At 45.3% G+C, this 18,317-nt stretch overlaps 1 protein-coding gene across 1 annotated transcript in view; it reads right to left on the reverse strand.

Moving 5' to 3' along the window:
* Positions 1 to 1,652: 1,652 nt before the first annotated feature.
* Slc16a2 (solute carrier family 16 member 2) overlaps positions 1,653 to 18,317 on the reverse strand; it is a 123,224-nt gene continuing 106,559 nt past the window's right edge. Inside the window, exons 2-6 of the mRNA NM_147216.2 lie at positions 14,026 to 14,170; positions 9,827 to 10,277; positions 8,331 to 8,474; positions 3,581 to 3,809; positions 1,653 to 1,914 (exon numbers count right to left, since the gene is read on the reverse strand). Coding sequence (NP_671749.2) covers positions 1,694 to 1,914; positions 3,581 to 3,809; positions 8,331 to 8,474; positions 9,827 to 10,277; positions 14,026 to 14,170 — 1,190 coding nt within the window. The 3' untranslated portion in view covers positions 1,653 to 1,693. The remainder of the gene's footprint in view (positions 1,915 to 3,580; positions 3,810 to 8,330; positions 8,475 to 9,826; positions 10,278 to 14,025; positions 14,171 to 18,317) is intronic.

The raw sequence follows: 18,317 nt of genomic DNA on the forward strand, positions 1-18,317 counted from the left end.
TGGGTCCAAGTAACAGCCAGGATGCCTGGCAAAAGATGATGAAAGGTTGGGTACAGGAACACAATAAACAAAGGCAGAGAGAAAGAGAGAGAGAGAGAGAGAGAGAGAGAGAGAGAGGGAGAGGGAGAGGGAGAGAGAGAGAGAGAGAGAGAGAGAGAGACAGGGAGAGGAAGAGGGAGAGGGAGAGGGAGAGGGAGAGGGAGAGAGAGAGAGAGAGAGAGAGAGAGAGAGAGAGAGAGAGAGAGACAGGGACAGGGAGGAGAGAGGCTGAGTTCCTAATGAGGTGAGCTGTACAACTGGACAAGGCTAGCAGTGCCCTTTGCCTCTGGCCAGGGGCACTTGGAATGTGCTTCAGTAAGACTGTTGCCCAGAGCCTGGGTGTAGGAAAGTATCTGGCACCAACTTCAAAGGGATGATGGTGGTCCAGAGCCTACTTTTTCTGGCACCTACAATGTCCACTCAGCAGAGTGGTCCAGGATGCCCAGAATGGGGGACAAACTGGGTGGGTGGTAAAGGCTAGGGTGGCTTTCCCTTCCCAAAAGAAATTGTCCAACCCCCATGTGCAGTTGCTGCCTATGTCTTTTGGGGATCCAGGTACAGAATGAGGTTTTTTTTTCCTAAAACAGTTCATTTCTTGGCCTGGCCCAGGTGGAAATATTGACCTGTTATGAAAAATGAAAGATGGAGGAGTTGGTCCTTCCCCAAGTCGTCAACCATAGCACCTTCTCCAGTGCCAGTTCACTGTCATCATTCCTCCTGTGTTTGATGAGATGAGAGGAGTTTCTTCACATTTGACAGGTGGCTACGAGGATGGGAACCTGGAAAGGCCTCTTGGTTAATCTGTCAAAATCAGTGAGTGGGACATGGAACTCTTTAGTGTTTAAGGTCCTATCCCTATGTGATAGTCTGCTCTTCCAGTCTGTATCAGTTCGAGCCCAGAAGTGAGATGTAGCTCAGCCTGAGGTGAGCAGTATTAATGCTAATATTAGGGATGGTCTGGGCCAAAATGAAGTAGATTGGCCCAAGCTCTGGGTCCTTCCTTTCTCCAAGCACCTATGTGTCTATGACAGTAATAAAAAGGAATAGAGGGGAAGAAAATGGAGACGAGGGAGTAGAGAGACAATAAAAGGAAAGGAAAAAGGAAGCAGATAGTTAACCAATCACATGATGGGGTGCCACAGAGCCCTCAGGAGCTTCGATGCAGAACAAGGCTCCTGGTCTCCTTTGGCCTTCCTTCTCACAATTCCCAAATGGCTCCCAAGGATGGATGGCAACAAATTCCTCAGCAAAAAGAGGCTTGGGTCTCTCCCACTGGATTCTGGGGACACAGTAGCACCTTTGGCAGTTGATTGTAGTGGGTGACTAACAAGCTGGGGCCAGAGGTCCCATCCCTGTCCTCCCCCCCAAAGAGTTAGAAAGTATATGGGGAGGATCCAAAGGCCAGGGGGTGATCCCACGCTTTCCCAGATCCTGGGAGAAAAGCCTGGCAAGTTTCAAGGCATTCATGGGGAGAATTTGGTTAATGAGTTTGGAACACTGAGAGCATTGGCTCAGAGGAGATGGTCAGGTGGCTGAAATGCTGTGTGCACAGGTTTGGGAACAAGTGTGCTGGTGGCAAAAAATGTAAATGCTGAGCAGGGTAGGATGGAGGGGTGGGGAGTGGGAAGGAGCACACAGTGGCAAGACAGAGGCATTAAATGGGCTCTTCAGGAGTTGGGGACCCGGGCAGCAGTTCTCCGTTGGGGTCTGGATCGTGGGACAGCATCTTATCCTTGCTGGACTCTCTCTGCTCTTTCTTAAACATCCTTTGATGCATCAGAGGGACGAAGAAAAGGATCACAGCCCCAATAATTGGGGGGACACCCGCAAAGTAGAAGGCCACATGGTAGTTACCAAAGCAGTTTCGAAGGAGGCCTGAAAGGGTCAAGAGACACAGGCTTAGTTTAGCTTTTCCCTGCAACCCAGAAGCACTGTCTTTCCTCTTCTGATGGGGGACAGTGCATTCTAGTGCCTCTCAAGAGCATTGGCCTATGCTGCCCTGATTCAGGGGCTCTCTCAAGTTCAAGGCTCCTGAGGTGAGTACTCATTATCAAAGACACCAGATGAACCTTCTCTTTAAAGTTTCTGTTTTTGTCTTTCATTAAGCTACTTACCACCTTTCAGTCACTCCTAGGGCTGGTGTTACAAAGAAATTGAGTTCAAAAGACTCAAGAGAATGGTTCACAGTGCGGCCCTGCTCCCTCTACCCTTGTTTTGTTCACATTTTATTGATAAAATAAAATGTGTGTGATGTGTGTAGGCACATGTATGACATTAGGTCATGTGCAGTTGTTTCTCTCCACATTTATGTGTATTCCAGGGTAAGACTTAGAGCCAGAGGCTAGTATGTCAAGCACTTTACAGGCCAGATCATCTTGCCAGCCCTCCAGTTGTTTTTTTCTCTGAGATTTCCTTTCTCTGGAGTCTCAGTTGCCCTAGGAGGAAGCTGAATGTGTATAACTTCTTCCGGTTCATGTATACATGTATCCTTTGTGTTCCTCCAGCTGCCAATACCATGCATGTGCTTGATATGAGAAGCTTACCTAAGAAGCTAAGAGGAGAAGACACACTGTGTAGATGGCAAGAAGAGGACCCTTACCCTATTGTTTACTGAGGAAATAAGCAAAACAGACAGAATTATGGGTTCTCTGGCACTCTTTGGCTGCGTAGAAGCTTCTCTCCTGGTAGACAGTGTTCCTACTGCACAAGAGCTTAGAGTGAAAGATTTGCCACTCTCACACAGTGTCTTCACAATGCCTTGGACAAAATTGGTGTTTGAGGGATGTTTACTGAATTAGCTCATTTGACAAGCCTAGAAGTGAACGAATGAGCCAGTGTTTAGGGGAAACCCCTTAAAAGAAGACAACTTTCATTCTCTCTTCACTGGTTTTCTGGTTTCTGGTACTTCTTGAGTATTTATTATGTCCTCCTGGGAGGGTGGACAGAGAAATTTGGAGGTGGAGCATTTTGCCCATCCTAGAATATTTCCTCAATCGAATCTCTACTATGGTTCCATTCCAAAGCCAGTAGGTGAAGATCAGGAAGTGGAAGGGTATCTATAAGTTTTAGTAAAATCAGGGGCAACTTTCTTTTTTACCTCTTCTTTTACCTAATTACCTTGAAACTAACCATTTGACTGTGGAGGGAGAAAAGAGAAAGTCAGATTAAAGTCAGTGTGATGTGTAACATGCTTGAGTGGCTATACCAGGAAGATGAAGAATTTGAGGCCAGTGTAGTCTACCTAGTGAGTTCCAGGTCAGTCTATGCTACACAGTGATTGAGAAAACCAACCATACCTTTCTCTCTGCTCTCTGGAAGGAGCCAGGCTGCCTACAGTAAAATCTGAGGGAAACATATACAGCCCTGAACAACCCATGCCCATATACTATGTTTAATCTCTTCCATCAGGAGTTTATTCACTCCAAAGAGGATGTTTATACAGAAAATCAGAGGGAAAGAGGTCTCAAGCAGTGGCACTCCAAAGAGCTAAGGTTCCTGAAAGGAAAATAAGACCCATACCTTTCTCAGACATTAGCCTCACCTGCAATGGGGGGCCCAGCAATCATTGGCAGGGCCATCATGCCTAGGAGGTAGCCAATGGCCTGTGAGGCCTGCATGGGTCCCACCAGTTCAAACGCAATGGGAGCCATGATGGTGATGAAGAAGCCATCACATAGGCCCAGGAAGAGGCAGACAACGATAAGGCCCCCGAAGTCCCGGCATAGGGGGATCATCATAGACATCAAGCCCAGGAGCAGGAATGAGAGGACCTAGAGAAACAAGAACCTCAAATTACATTTCTTTTCTAAGATCTTCATTTCTACCATCTGCAAACTGGGACTGGGTGGGGTGTCAGCTGAGAGCAGTTAGAGTATATTTTCTATGTACTCAAGCCCTAAGTCCTTCACTGAGGGATTTTGTCTTTAAGAGAGGTCAGCCCTATTTAGCTGAATTAAGCAGGAAGTTTAAAAAGTTGTGAGAGGGGGAAGACATTGCCTTGCCCATTGCCAAAGAAGTTGGTCTTTGCAATGGATCCTGAGAGGAAGGGAGATGAATTAGTACTTTTTCTGTCTGATCCTAAAATCAGGATCTGGGATCAAGCTATATTGGTGTTTTCAGATCAAGTAAGGCATGGGAAGAGGAAGGGAGAAGGTGAGGAAGGCTTGCATGATGATTAGATTGTAGTTGTGATGCAAGGCGCAGCTTATTAAAATAGAGCAGTTAATGTCCTACTTTGCTTAGGTAGAATTAGGAATACATGGGCCTGAGAGAGACCATTGGAGGTTCACTCAGATTTCCCTATGCTTTAGGGTCTGGGCCATATCACCTGTCCCAGGTATGTCAGGCATGTTGGCTCTAGGAAGCTCTGGGCATGGCTACATACTCAGAGAAGGCAACAGAGAGGCTGTGCAAGGGAGCTAGTAAGCTAATAGAAGGATATCTGTAGAGCGCAAAAGTAGCCCAGCAGTGGAGCAGCCCAGGGGCACTGGCTAGTACTGTGAATTCTTTGGGCTGAGCAAAATTACTCCAAACCAAAGAACCTGTCTTTCTAGGGTTTTTTCCTTCTGGAACTCCCCCCTTCTACCCCACTCTGATTTTTAATTAAGGTCATTTGCAATCAGTGTCTGTGAGCTAGACTGAAGCCTTGGACTGTGAGCATAGAGAGGAGACCCCATTCCCAACTCACTGTCGCTGGGCGAGCCAGGTCATCTCAGGGCCAGAACTAAGACCTGATCTGTTTATTAAGGAGTTAGGATGCCCGATGATTTTCCAAAGGCCCACAGTTGACCAATAGGCAGGAAAACATAGCCAGGAACACACAGAAAAAACACAAATCAAATCTGTTTCATACCCTACAGATTTTCTGTGTTGTTGCCGACAGTGATTTTGTTAGGGTATTACCTGCTTTTTGGACATTTAGAATGCCTTTGTTGGGAGACTTTGAACTTGTTCCAGGCCATTTTGAGGTAGTTACATAGAAGCTAGTAATAAGAACTGAGTCACACCTGCTTTTCCTTTAGGAGGCTCACATGCAAGTGTGAGCTAAAATCAGACCCACCTATCAATCAAGCTGAGTATGGCAGTTCAGAGTTAATACCATTCCATAAAACAAAGGACCCCATTAACAGATCTTAATCAGTTGAAATTGCTAACTGATGTATCTAGATCTCTCTTATTATCCTCCAGTAGGCCTTGTCAAGGCTTGGAAATTTATAATCCCTCCTCGAACTGGAACTCAGGCTTCAAAAATGACCCCAAATGAGGTCATTTAGACAATTTCCATTTCCTTTTTAACAGGCTATTCAGGAGCTGGATGCCTGGCATGTCAGTTAGCTTTACAAACTGCAGAGAAGCATAGGCTGTCCTGGGGTGGCTGTTGAGCATCTGAAGCTATGTGCCGTCCTTTTGCCACCCATGCTGGCACTCTTGCATCTGCCTCTGAGGGCAAAAGAGGCTGAAGGTTTCTGTGATGGAGAATCTTGAAAAACTGGAAAAAAAACCTTCATCATTGTCTGTGCTTTGGTCCGAAAACATTCAATTAAAAAACTCTGTGTGTGTGTGTGTGTGTGTGTGTGTGTGTGTGTGTGTGTGTGTGTGTGCGCGCACGCGCGCGTGCGCTCATGTTGGAGGCCAGAGGATAACTCCAGGTGTCAGACTCAGGAAGACCTTTTTAGAAAGGTCTCTCAGTGGCCTGAAGCTCACCCATTAGGCTAGGTTGGCTGAGTATGGAGCTACAGAGACCTTTCTATATCATATCTCTCTCTACCCAGAGAGAGAGAGAGAGAGAGAGAGAGAGAGAGAGAGAGAGAGAGAGAGAGAGCATGAGCATCTATTGGAGGTCAGAGTGTTGGCTCTCTCTTCTCACCTTCATGTTGGTTCTGAGGATTGAACTCAAGTTGTCAGGCTTGTGTGGCAAACACCTTTACCCACTGAGTCATCTTGCTATTCTCCTCCCTTTTTTGTTATTGCCAAGCTTTTAAAAAACATGGGTTCTCATGATCAAAGTCAGGTCCTTATACTTACCAGAAAAGCCATTTTACTGACTGAACCACACCCACCAGAGCCCCAAACCCTCAAAATTTATAAAATGAGGGAGGTAGGCTATAAGGGGATGAAGCTATCTCAGCTGTGTTCTAATGTAATTTTATAGTATTCCAAGTGGCAAAACTGGATCGTGTAAGAAGAAGAAAAGAAGGGAGTCAGCAGAAGTCCTGGGTCCTACCTAGCTCAGCCTCTAACTAGCTGTACCTCCTTGTCCCTTGGAACTCTAGTTGCCTGGCAGAAAGCAAAAGCAGCAGACATTGCCTCTCTGCTGGGGCCCGTGCTGAGAAGCATGTGAGCTGCCACACTGGGCTGCTGCCCCGCTGCAGGAGAGACTTCTGGCTCGGGGCCAGCTTATTCTCATTTTCTGAACTCGTTGGCCTTGTGAAGCTGCTAACCCTGGTAGGGAAGAGCCATGGTGGGGGACACATGATACACCTGCGCAAAAAGCCATTCCTCAGATACAGCACTTGCTGATATTTGCACAGGAACGAGACATTTCATAGTTTGTTTATCCCAGTCACAAACTCATGGATTAACCTCAGACAGTTCACTTTTCTGAGACTTGGGCCTGCCATCCATCATTTCGAGAAAGATAGGTGTGCTGGTTAGTTTTCTGTTAACTTGACAAAAGCTAGGGTTATCTAAGGAAAGGGAACCTCAATTGAAAAAAAATGTCCCCATCAGATTGGCTTTTAGGCAAGCTTATGGGACATTTTATTGATCAATAATGCTGTAGAAAGGCCCAGCCCAGTATGCGTGATGCCATTCCTGGGGAGATTGTCTTGGGTTATATAAGAAAGCAGGCTAAGCAAATCGATAAGCAGCATTCTTCCACAGTCTCTGTTTCAGCTTCTGCCTCCAAGTCCCTGCCCTGACTTCCGGTCATGATGGACTGTACACTGCAAGATGAAGTAAACTTTTCCCTCCCCAAGTTGCTTTGGGTCATGGTGTTTATCTCATCAGTAGAAAGCCAACTAGGACAACAGGTATGAAACACGCTGCATGTGAGCTCGACGCTGACACTTCTTGTGTGGAAGAAGCCTGTCTCTCAGTTTCTCCTTCAACATGATGCTAGGTTGGCCTGGGTGGATTACAAGAGAACCCATAACTCTGAGGAAGCTCCCTCTTGCAACTAGAAATCAAATTCCACATGAAAATTAATCATATCTTTATGACACAGGATGGTATTAAGGAACTCACTTGGCACTACCAAAGACCTTGGAATCCCTACTATAGTCGGGGCTTTTTAGAAGTACTTTTGGGGCATTCCCAGGAGAGGAGTGAGTTCAAACTCTTCTGGGGGGTACTTTGTGATTGCTTGTGTTTTGTGGCTGCCTTTACTCTCCCACAAGGCTTTCCAGTCTGGCATCTCTTGGCAAGCCCAGTTGCAGGAACAGAACCATGAGCCAGGCCAGGAAGGCGCTACTGCTGCTAGGCAGGCCAAAATGGCCTGTGTTCAAACCAGACTGAGCTCACGTCACACAAAAAAAGGATCACTAAAGTATCACTAGGGTGGTCACTGCCCACAGTGCAAGGAATCCTATATTACCATCGAAAGGACTAAACTGGGCCACCTCTCTACATGCTTTGATGCTCACTTTTATGACAAGATAGTGATGGGAAGAATTATTTTCACTGCACACATAAGGACAGTGAGAACTAGAAAGAATGAGATTTGGCCTTTTCTGGCATGATTTTAGGGTCCACTGGTAGGAGGCATTTCCAGTTTATTTGTTTTATAAAGTGTCTTTCTATGTAGTCCTGGTTGTCCCAGAACTTGCTATGTAACCTGGAGTTCTTCAGAGCCAGTGGTGGATGCTAAGTAGCTCTGATGTGAGAGGTGATAGACCTTACCTAGAAGAGAGAGACACTGGGCTATAGAGTGCTCCAGATTTCAAGATAGGAATTAAATTATAGCAATTAAACAAATCCTTCCTTTGGGAACATATCCAACTGGTGGTCTGAGTTTTCTGCTTTCATTTGCTGGGCTATTGTTAATACAAAACTACCTGTTATATGTCTGCAAGGTTCCACACACACAGCTGTCATGGAATCCTTTATCTATGCTAGTTCAGGAAGGAGAACAAGGATGAATGCCTTTAAAAGCAGGGGAAGCAGAGGCCCAGAGAATTTGACTATCTACCATGTGCAAAGGTGGAACCCAGAGAACTGCATTGGCTCACCATCCATCCTATCCCAGAGCCCAGTGATGACCTATTGTAGGCTGGGGACCAATGGACACTCACCTGCAAGTATATCTTCTTAAGTCCAGGGATGGAGTCACTGATGTGGCCTGAGACGAGACGTCCAAGGCCTGAAGTAGCCCCAATACACACCAAGAGCACCCAGGTTTCCTTGATCTCCTTGAACTTATCTTCCACATATTTCATCTGAAAAGCATAACACCAGGACCCCCAGAACAGGAGGAGAAAGAGGAACTGACTGGTTAAATGTTGGAACATCTGGGATTTTCTGCTATTCACTTCCCTGGACAACAAAAGCCTCTGATTGGAGTAGCACCTCCCCATGCCCCCCAACTCCAGGAAAAGTCCCTCACCCTGACTGCTTCTAGTAATCACAAAGTCTACTTATTCTAGACTCTCTGGAATGTGGGCGTTTGAGAAACAGTTGACAGGGTTAGGCACTTCCAAGTCCTTAAAGTCCCAACAGGACAAGCTACTAAAAAAATCTAGATGCTCTTCTGTGATATCCCATGCAATGATTTCAAATCGACATGCTGAAATATCAGGTGGCTAGGAGATAAGGGTCTACCGACTTCCAGCAACTTTTTCAAAGTGTGCTTTAAGGAAACACGAGGTCTATAGGCTGGGGATGTAGCTCAATGATAAAGCACACGCTTGGTAGGGACAAGGCCCATTTTCCATCTCTAGCATGTGCATACATACAAAACCTCACAGTCTGTTGAGAATAATGGCTGCCCTACAACCAACAGTTCTGTGGCCAATGGGCTCTAAAATTGCAAAATTTGTCGCTAGAGTAGAGATTACCGCACCTGAATCTAGAGTTCCTGTCCATGCTATTTCCTCAGCAGAATCATTTGACCACAGAGACCAGCATGCCTCAGAATGGCCTTTACAAACCATGCCCTGGGTCGTCTGAACCACTCTTCCAGTAGCACTCATTCTCTTAAACCCATCTATCCAATTAAACCTTTTGCTTTCATGACTAGGGATTAAACCTAAGGTATTGCGGATACTAGGCAAACATTCTACCACTGATTTACTTCTATAGCCCCCTACCCCCGTTTAATCTGAGACATACTTTTGATAAATTTCCCAGACTGGATTGAATTTATCCTGTAGTTAGACAGGCCTTGAATTTGCCATCCCTTCTGTCAGCCTCCCTCAGGTTTGCACTACCAAGCCTGATTTCTATCTAAACTTTTATCATGGGAGAAGCCATGGGTAATCAGCCTTGTCCTAAGGAACTACCATCATTTCCCGCTGAAGTTCTCTTTGAACCCATACTCTTTACTTCTCTGCCAATCGCCAATCACTGTTTTGTTTCTTTGGTCTTTGTTCCCTTTTTGTTTATTTGTTTTGAGAAAGAATCTTGCTGGCTGGCATCAAACTCACAGCAACCTCAGCCACCCAATTCTGAGACTAAAGGCCTCAGCTACCACGCTTGGCTCTGCTTGTTTCTTTTTCCAAAGCGCTGTCCTTTCAACACCCCCCTCCCCTTTGGACTCCAGGTAGCAAGTTGAGGTCAGCGTCTTCCTCACCAGGTGTACGTAGGGGACGAAGTAACCAAGGGCAGCAGCAGCGATCCCAAAGGCCCAGATACGGTAGGTGCGCTGGCGAAATACACGCATGTTGAAGTACTTTCTGAACTGAACCAGAAAGCGCTGTCGCAGGGTGTGGGCGCCTCTCTTGCTTGGGGTGTCCTGGGAGCTGGGCAGGAGGGGCCGGTAGGTGAGTGAGAGCAGCGTAAGAACAAACATGAAGGTACTCAGCACCTGGAAGGTTTGGGCCAGCTTGATTCTGTCTCCCAGCATTTTGATGAGGAAGGGAAAAGACATGGAGAAGATGCTACTCCCAGCAGACACCACACCATTGGCCAGACCCAGGCGACGTTGAAAGTAGTGGCCTAGGATGACGAGCGATGGTTGAAAGGCGAATGAGCAGCCACAACCAAACAGAATCCCATAGGTGAAGTAGCGCAGGCTTAGGGAGCTGTGGAGAAACACCAAGAGCTATCTTTAGCAGCCTGAAAGCAATTTACCTGCCCCCTTTGTTCTTGAAAGCCTCCATTCCTCCACTTTTACCGAGAGCCACACTCATCACCAACCTGCAGAGCAGATAGGGAACCTTTGGACCCTACTTTGCAGATGGGAGATGTAGAGGCAGTTTGCCTAAAGTAACTCCAGATCAAAAATGCTTGGCTTGTTGTTGCTGTCGTGGTTGTTGTTGCTTGTTTTTGTTTTGTTTCGTTTTCCTAGACAGGTTTTCTCTGTGTGGCTTTGGCTGTCTTGGAACTTGTTCTGTAGAACAGGCTGGCCTTGCTTGCCTCTGCCTCCTGACTGCTGGAATTAAAGATGTTCACCACCAGTATGGTGGGGTGTTTTTGTTTTTCTTTAGAAACAAGAGGTTTTTTTTTGTGTAGTCCAGGCTGGCCTTGAGCACAGAGATCCTCCTGCTTCTGCCTCCCAACTGCTGGGATTGAAAGCATGTGCCCTCTGCCTTTAGTTCTTTAAGACTAGTCAACTGAGTAAGACTATGAGGTCAAACTCCAACAAGTGGGGAAAAGGCATAATTAGCACCCCAGTTAGACTGAAAACAAGCACATGCTCTGTTAATATGTGCCAGTCCTTCCTAGTGTGCTGTCTTAATCAAGAGTAAAGTTGCTTGACCAGACACTGAAAAAAACACTTGGCCTTGGGACACCTGTGGTGTCATACACATGTAATCCCAGTACTCAGGAGGCTAAGACAAGAGGGCAGCCTGGGCTACATAGCAAGTCTCTGTCTCATTAAAAAAAAATAAAGCTAGAATTTCAATGCAGATCAGTGTGGTTATAGCATCCCATGAGAGAGGATTAGGGGAACAAAGTGAATGAAAGAAAGAAAGTAAACCAGAATGAATTAAGCTCTGCAGTGGTTAGGTGAGAGGCTGCATGTCATAGGGAAATTAGTTTTATCTTGCTTCTTACCTAGATACTACGAGTAGACTTGGGGACCAAGTTTTCATCCTAAGTAACAACAAAGGTCTGCAAGGAGCCGAGACTCTGGTCTTGGAAGGCTGAGGTTTTGTTTTGTTTTTGTTTTTGTTTTTGTTTTTGGTGTGTCAATATTTTCAGGGCCCTTAATATTTCAGAGACCAGCTAATGTTCTCAGGAGAAATTCCTTTTTCTTTGTCCTTGCCCAAGGTTGAGAAAACCTAAGTATTTTAGCTCAAGCCCCAGGTGATCTATACAGGGACTCTGAGTTAAGGAGTCCCTTTTATTTTCAGAATCCTGTCTGTCACTGCATACAATTTGGATTAGTTCCCTTAGAGTAAGTAGCCTGCTTGATTGACAGGAAGTCAAGCCTCATGTTATGGGCCTAGCCAAGAAAGACAGGTTGTTGCTTAAAACTCTTAGGCCCTACTCTGTCACAAGCCTTTGTAACAGAAGGCAAAGTGTTAGAAGGGGAGAGATCACGGGCAGGTCGGTTTGGCTAGCCATCTGCCCTCACACAATGTTGGCACAAGCTAGTGAATACTTGTTTTCTTTTTGATGTTTCCATATATTTTGCAATAGTTCTTATCTGGCCATTAAACTAACCAATGCCCTCGTTCTTCAGACACAGACCCAGCTCTTTATAACGAAACCCTGGACTTATGCTGTCCTGCCAGTGGCCTTTGGATTCCAAGAACTATCGTCACTGTTGCGTTCCATTTACTTGTATCCACTGGACGAGAGTAGGGCTTAGTTTCAAACAGGTTGTCTTTACTTTGAACTTCTAGCTAAGGTGATTGTTTTGCTTCTGTCAGACTCCTTGGGGTCTTCTCCCATTCAATTCTGGGTAACCTATGGGATTGGCCCAGGCTGGGGCCTTATCCAAAGGACAGGAGCTAGTCTTAAAGAAAATAGTCTTGGGGGAAACATGGGGTTCAGTTCAGGGCACTGTAAGGTGAATGTTTCTAACTAGGCTCCAGGATGGGAGGCCTTGTTAGTCCTTGCTCAAGGCTCATTGGTGCTGCCTGTGATCTGCCCTGCTCCAATCATCCAAAAGGACTCAGAGCTCCGATTGTGAGACAATAGGAATAGCAATGACTTGAAGTTCTAGCCACAAGCAGAATCATGTTCTTCCTTCTGGATATGAAACCATCCAGAGAGTTTCTTGGCTCTGAAAATGTTCTTACAGAAAGAGCAAACAGACCAGGGGGGCATAGCCTAGAGAGAAAAATGTCTTCTCCAGTGGGCTGAGATAAGAATGCCAGGAGAAAACACCACATCTAAGTGCGTTTCCCTCCTGTGCCACAGCCCATGTGGGCTGCAAAGGAAATGAGATCCTTATGTTGCTAATTTGTTTACACTTTTCTGTGCTCTGTCTGAAGAAACAAGGCTCTGCTATGTAGCACTGAGACTAGAGATACTTCAGGGGCCTAGCTCATTCCCACAAGATTCTGGTACCAGCTTTCTGGGGGGCAAATGAGGATGACCACCAGGAAGTTCCTCTGACAGTTTGGAGCTGCTGTCTTGGGAGGGCTGAGAGGTTCCCGGCAGGATATGGTTTCCCCTCTCCCTTGTCCCGATTGGATGGGTTGGAACCAAGATACCACTGCAAGCCAAATCTAAGCTCTGCTGGAGGGTAGTCTGGGCAGCCGGAAATGCTTTAGTCATTAAGACAGTTGGCTCACCCCCATGGGGCCAGTTGAGATAGAACATGAGTCTCATTCTCCATTGTGTATGGGAACTTGAGCGCAGAGAGCCATGGTCTTCTCTGGGGAGCCATACCCAGGAAGCAAGCCTCTTTCAAGTTAGCTCAGTGTCTGTTCCAGACATGTCACTGTGGCCATGTTCATATTTCCAGGCTATCAATCTCCTATATTAGTCCAGGAAGACTGGAAGAAGGAGGTACTACAACTTGCAATGTGTCTGGCAGAAAAAGTCTGCAGACTTGTTTAGGAATCTCACATCTCTCTCGCTGTAGGATTGGGCCTTTATTCTTGTTGAGGGTTGACAGGAAAGGAGGCAGAAATACATTTGTAGCCTTCTCACCTAGCACTACCAATTCTCCCAGTGGGACCAATGAGTCTAGGATTTGAGTTTTAGCTGGGTTGCTGGGGTTTGGGTCTGCACTTCAGTGGAGAATGTTGCTAAACATCCTTCCTATGCTCAAAACATGAGGATCCCTCTGTGTCTGGCTCACTTGTCTTTTTAGAGCCGAGCCACCCAGAAAAGGGCCAGCCATGTTAACTAGCCATATGCTCTGATTAGCTGGTTTTCAGCTGAAGATTCATTTGGAAATGCTACATCCTCACATTAGCTCTAGTAAGTGCTTACTTGAGGGAGAAAAGGCCAGCTTATGTGAGATGCCCCATTAGAGGGGAGCTTGGAGAGATCTGAAGGAACCATGTGGTCTCTTAAAGACATAGAAAGTGAAGTCCAGACAGGTAAAAGATGCTCGTCAACTCTCCAGAGCAATTCAATGGTCAAAGCAGGACTGAAGCTGAGATCGATGAGCTACCAGGCTTAGACTCCTCACATTCTTTTAGAACTTTGAGTCTTTTGGGGGGCATTATTCATTGCGTGTGTATCCTGCAGACTTCACGTAAAGTGAGTTGCTTTGGCTTCTGAATCTTAGGAGGAAGGCCTTTGAGGGCCCTACATAGCCAGGGTCACAGAGGATCCCGCAATAAGAACAGTGCTCATAGCTAAAGCCCCAAGAAAGAAACCAATTCTCAGCCTTGGAAAAGTAGCCAGTAACCAAGGCCTTACCTGGTGAAGGAGCTGGTGTGGAGGCCAATGAAAGCAACGGCCGCCCCGGTGGTGGCTGTGATCCGGCAGCCCAAACGGTCAGTGAATATACTCACAATGGGAGAACAGAAGAAGATCATGCCCATGGCGAGGGCTCCGACCCAGGCTGCAGAGAAAAGGAGCACAGAGACACTGGAGGTTACCGTGCTGTCTAGTGATGCACCACCGCCTCAGTTCTCCCGCCTTTTCAAGGTGGCATTGATATACAGAAGTGAAATCTGAAACACGATCCAAATGTGGGTGCCGGAACTGGACTAGTCAATTCTGTAACAGAAGGCAGGGCTAATAGGCCAGATATGTAGCGTCAGGAATTTAGATGTTTGGATTTAAGGTGAGGAGGGTAAGGGCAGTTTTTAGGATTCAGACTGGCTTGTCTCAGTCCTTGGAACAGAAATCTAAATGCTAAAAACCTTAATGCGAAGATTAAGGAGGAGGAAAAGATCACAGCCAAAAAAAAAAAAAAAAAAGCCTTCTGGAATTGCACTAGAATATAGAGTATAGTCAGGGGCCATTTGAAGATTTTCAGAGATGCTATGCAAGATTGCCATAGAACCCACATTCTGAAGTTCATCACCAAAGCCGACATTTGGCAAATCTCTGGCCTCCAAACTCTCAATGAGTTTATCTTGTTTTAGAGGATGCGTATCTGTGCCAATCCTCACCGAGGAGGACTGCTGCCCTTTTACTCACATTCTTCCAGCCCATTTCCCCTTGCTCAGCCCTCAGAAGGAGAGCCCAAGTTTTATGTTTGTTTAAAAGCTGTTATCGGGTTTCATCTTGAGCCTCTCTCTTCCAGGTTAAATAATCTTAGTTCCTTTAAACTTTTCTTTTCAGCTTCAATTTACTTTTGTAACTCTGTAATTATTTTCAGAGCCCTTCTCTGAACTCATTCCAAGACTTCATCATCATCATCAAAAAGCATTCAGCAAGTGTCACCTGAGCAAGGGCACTGGGCCAGTTTCTTTCTCCTTCCAAGTGAACAACCCCAAGTGAGCCAGAGGGAAGGCCACTCCACTGCCTGTGCCTGTCTGTGCCTTGTACTTTAGCACCAAATAAGCCGTTCTCAGGAATCATCTTCTCTTTGCTAGGCTGCCTTTCTGAGCTCTAGCTGCCTGGCTACAAAACTCCTGGCCCAGGACAGCAGGAGATCTGGACTTACGTGTCAGTTTCATCTATTATGATATGTGGGACCTTGAGAAATCACACAATGCTTTTCTAATCAAATTTCCCACTTATATGGAGTGGGGATTAAAATTCTGGTTGTGCTTTCCGCAAAGTGTTCCCTTGGCAATATTGGGGACTGAACACAAGGATTCATCATGCTAGGGAAGTGCTGTACCACTCAGCCACAGTACCAGCTCAGTCCCCAAAGTGCTTTCAAATAAAATAACAGTCACATGTAATCATATGTAGAAGAGAGCGTTGGAGCTATACTGCATAGAAAAAAATCAATGCAACATGAACTTAAATGACTTAAATGTCAAAGTATAAAACTTCTGGAAGACTCTAGGAGAAAATAATTTGTGTAAGCAAAGATCTCATAGAATGTTCATATAAAGTATAGCCTATAAGTAAAACATTGGTGCACTAGACTTTATCAAAACTTAAAATTCATCCTTAGATAACCAACCAAACAACCAAGGTCTGAGGTAGTCCAAGCTGGCCAGAAACCACTCCCAAATAGTGTATACAATTCTGCCTTGAATGAACATAGTCTTGGGGGAGGGGCTAGAGGACATAGATGGGGCGGCTGAAGGGAGGGGTTTTCGTCTACACAGCCAGGAAGAAGCCATCATTCCCGATGGGTACAGGCCTTCCAGTGTGGCTTTTTAAAAGTCTCCTCTGTTCCTGTTTGATCCCTCACCCACTGCTATGTAAGTAATAAATTTATTTCCTGGTGGTGGAATCTTACTTCAGTTTGTCAGTGGGACCTTAAAAAAAGGGATAGACATCCTTTACTTCTCTTCCAGGGAAAGAATCTTAGCAACATGGGATTATAGATTTGTGTTACCACATTCAGCTTAAAACTTCTGTGCTTTTTAAAAAAAAGTTATGATGGCCAGAGAGATGGCTCAGCCAGGAAAAACATTTGCTTCACAAGCCTGATGACTTGGCTTCCCAGAACTCATGTAAAAGCTGGACACTGTGTCACTTGTTTGTAATTCTAGTATTCTACTACAGTGAGATGGGAGGAGAAGCTCCGGAAGCTCGTGAGCTAGCTAGCACAGAGTGTGCACCATGGCCACAGACAACAAGAGAGAGCCTGCATCAAACAGATGTGGGGTAAGGACTGATACCCAGAGCTGTCCTCTGACCTCCATATGCATGTACTGTCACACATAAATGTGTACACACACCACACCTATACAAAATAAGTATGAAAAGTTATGAAAGTGAAAAGGCAGATGATAGATTGAAAAAATATTTGCAACATATATATCTGGCAAAATATACATCCAGTACACAAGTTTGAGTGGATTATCACAATTCAACAGGAAGAATGCAAAGAATTCAATTTAAAACAGACAGAAGTCTTGAACACAGATCATACACATACACATAAAATGAATACTGATTAAGCCCATGAAAAGTGGATAAATATATTTAATCAGTTGAGAAATGCATATTAAAACTACAATAAGAGTCAGGAGTGGGCTGGTAAGTACCTGTAATCCTAGAACTTGGAAAGCTGAGGTGGGAAGATTAAGAATTCAAAGCCGGGGGGGGGGGTGGAGGGGAATAAAAGAATTCAAAGCCAGGGCTGGAGAGATGGCTCACTGGTTAAGAGCAGTGACTGCTCTTCCAGAGGCCCAGAGTTCAAAGACCAGCAACCACATGGTGGCTCACAACCATCTGTAATGGGATCTGATGCCCTCTTCCAGTGTGTCTGAGCACAGCTACAGTGTACTTTAAAAGAAAAAAAAAGAATTCAAAGCCAGTCTGGGCCACATAGTAAGACCTACTCTCAAAACACCAAAATCAACCAACAAATACACAGGCAATCTCACAATGAGACATCCCCTACTCATCCACTAGGAAGACTGCCTATGAAATGTAATACCCCTGGAAGGGTATAGAGGAGCTTGAAATCTCATACATGGCTGGTGAGAATGGAAAATTGTATATTCACTTTGAAAAATAGCTTGACAACTTCTCGTGAAGTCGATCATATCCCACTGAAATCCTATAAAACCCTATACTAGGGATGAAGGTGCAATGCAGAAACAGGGTCATTGCCTAGCATGTACGGGGTCCTGGGTTTGATGCCTAGTACTACCAGGGGGGAACAAAGCCCAAAACAGTCCAATGACCCTAGTTATCAATAATTACAGTATGTTCTTTTCATAATTGCCAAAACCTGACAACAATTCAAATATACTGGTAAGAGAATGTTAACAAAGCAAAATGCAGCACACCCACAAATAGTAATATATTAGTGATACATACAGCAACTCGGATAGTTCTCAAAGGCAGTATGCTAAGTAAAAGAAGATAAACTCTAATGACCCCACTCAGGAAATTCTAGAAAAGACAAAATTATGGGAACAGAAAAACAAAGAGAAGATGAAGGTGAGATTTATTAGAGAGGGGCACAAGGGAACATTTTGGGGTGACTGTGGTGGTACTTTTTTGAGGTTGTATGGTTATTGTGACTTCTTTCTGAGCAAACGGCCATCTTGGGGCATTCAGCTGCATCCCCTTGGAAAAGATCATCTCAGCTGTGCTTGTCAATGTTTTATACTGCATAGTGAGAATTTCGCAATTTTGGTTTGTTTAAAAATACAGAAATATTATAAGAATGTGCATTCGTTTTAATCCCGGGTGTAGAAATGTGGCGCTGCTTTAGACTGTCCACGCCAGTGACTATGATTTGCCTCATGCTCTAGCAGAGATACAGTTCTGCCAGTTGTAGATAGTTTCTGCAGTTGTGTGCCATTTGGAATTCTGGGAACTTTTCAGAGGGTATATAAATGCTAGGGCTCCAAGAGGTGGGGTGGGTGGCTTTTGATCATTTGGGAGGGTTGGTTGTAGTTTGTTGATAGTCCTGCTCAAGGAAGGAACAAAAGAAGAAAGAAATGAGATTCGGGGATCTCTCTCCTTCCCTCCCTCCCTCTCCTTTCTCTTCTATCTAGTGATGAGGGGTGAGATGGGGGATGATAAAAGGTGGCAAACAGAAGAACCCATAAAGTAGACCAGCAACAAGCTACAGGGACATGAGACTCTCACTGGAGTATCCTGCTTCCTACTAGCTG

The sequence above is a fragment of the Rattus norvegicus genome, chromosome X (genome assembly GCF_021556685.1).
Source record: "Rattus norvegicus strain SHRSP/BbbUtx chromosome X, alternate assembly SHRSP_T2T, whole genome shotgun sequence".
Lineage (NCBI taxonomy): Eukaryota > Metazoa > Chordata > Mammalia > Rodentia > Muridae > Rattus > Rattus norvegicus.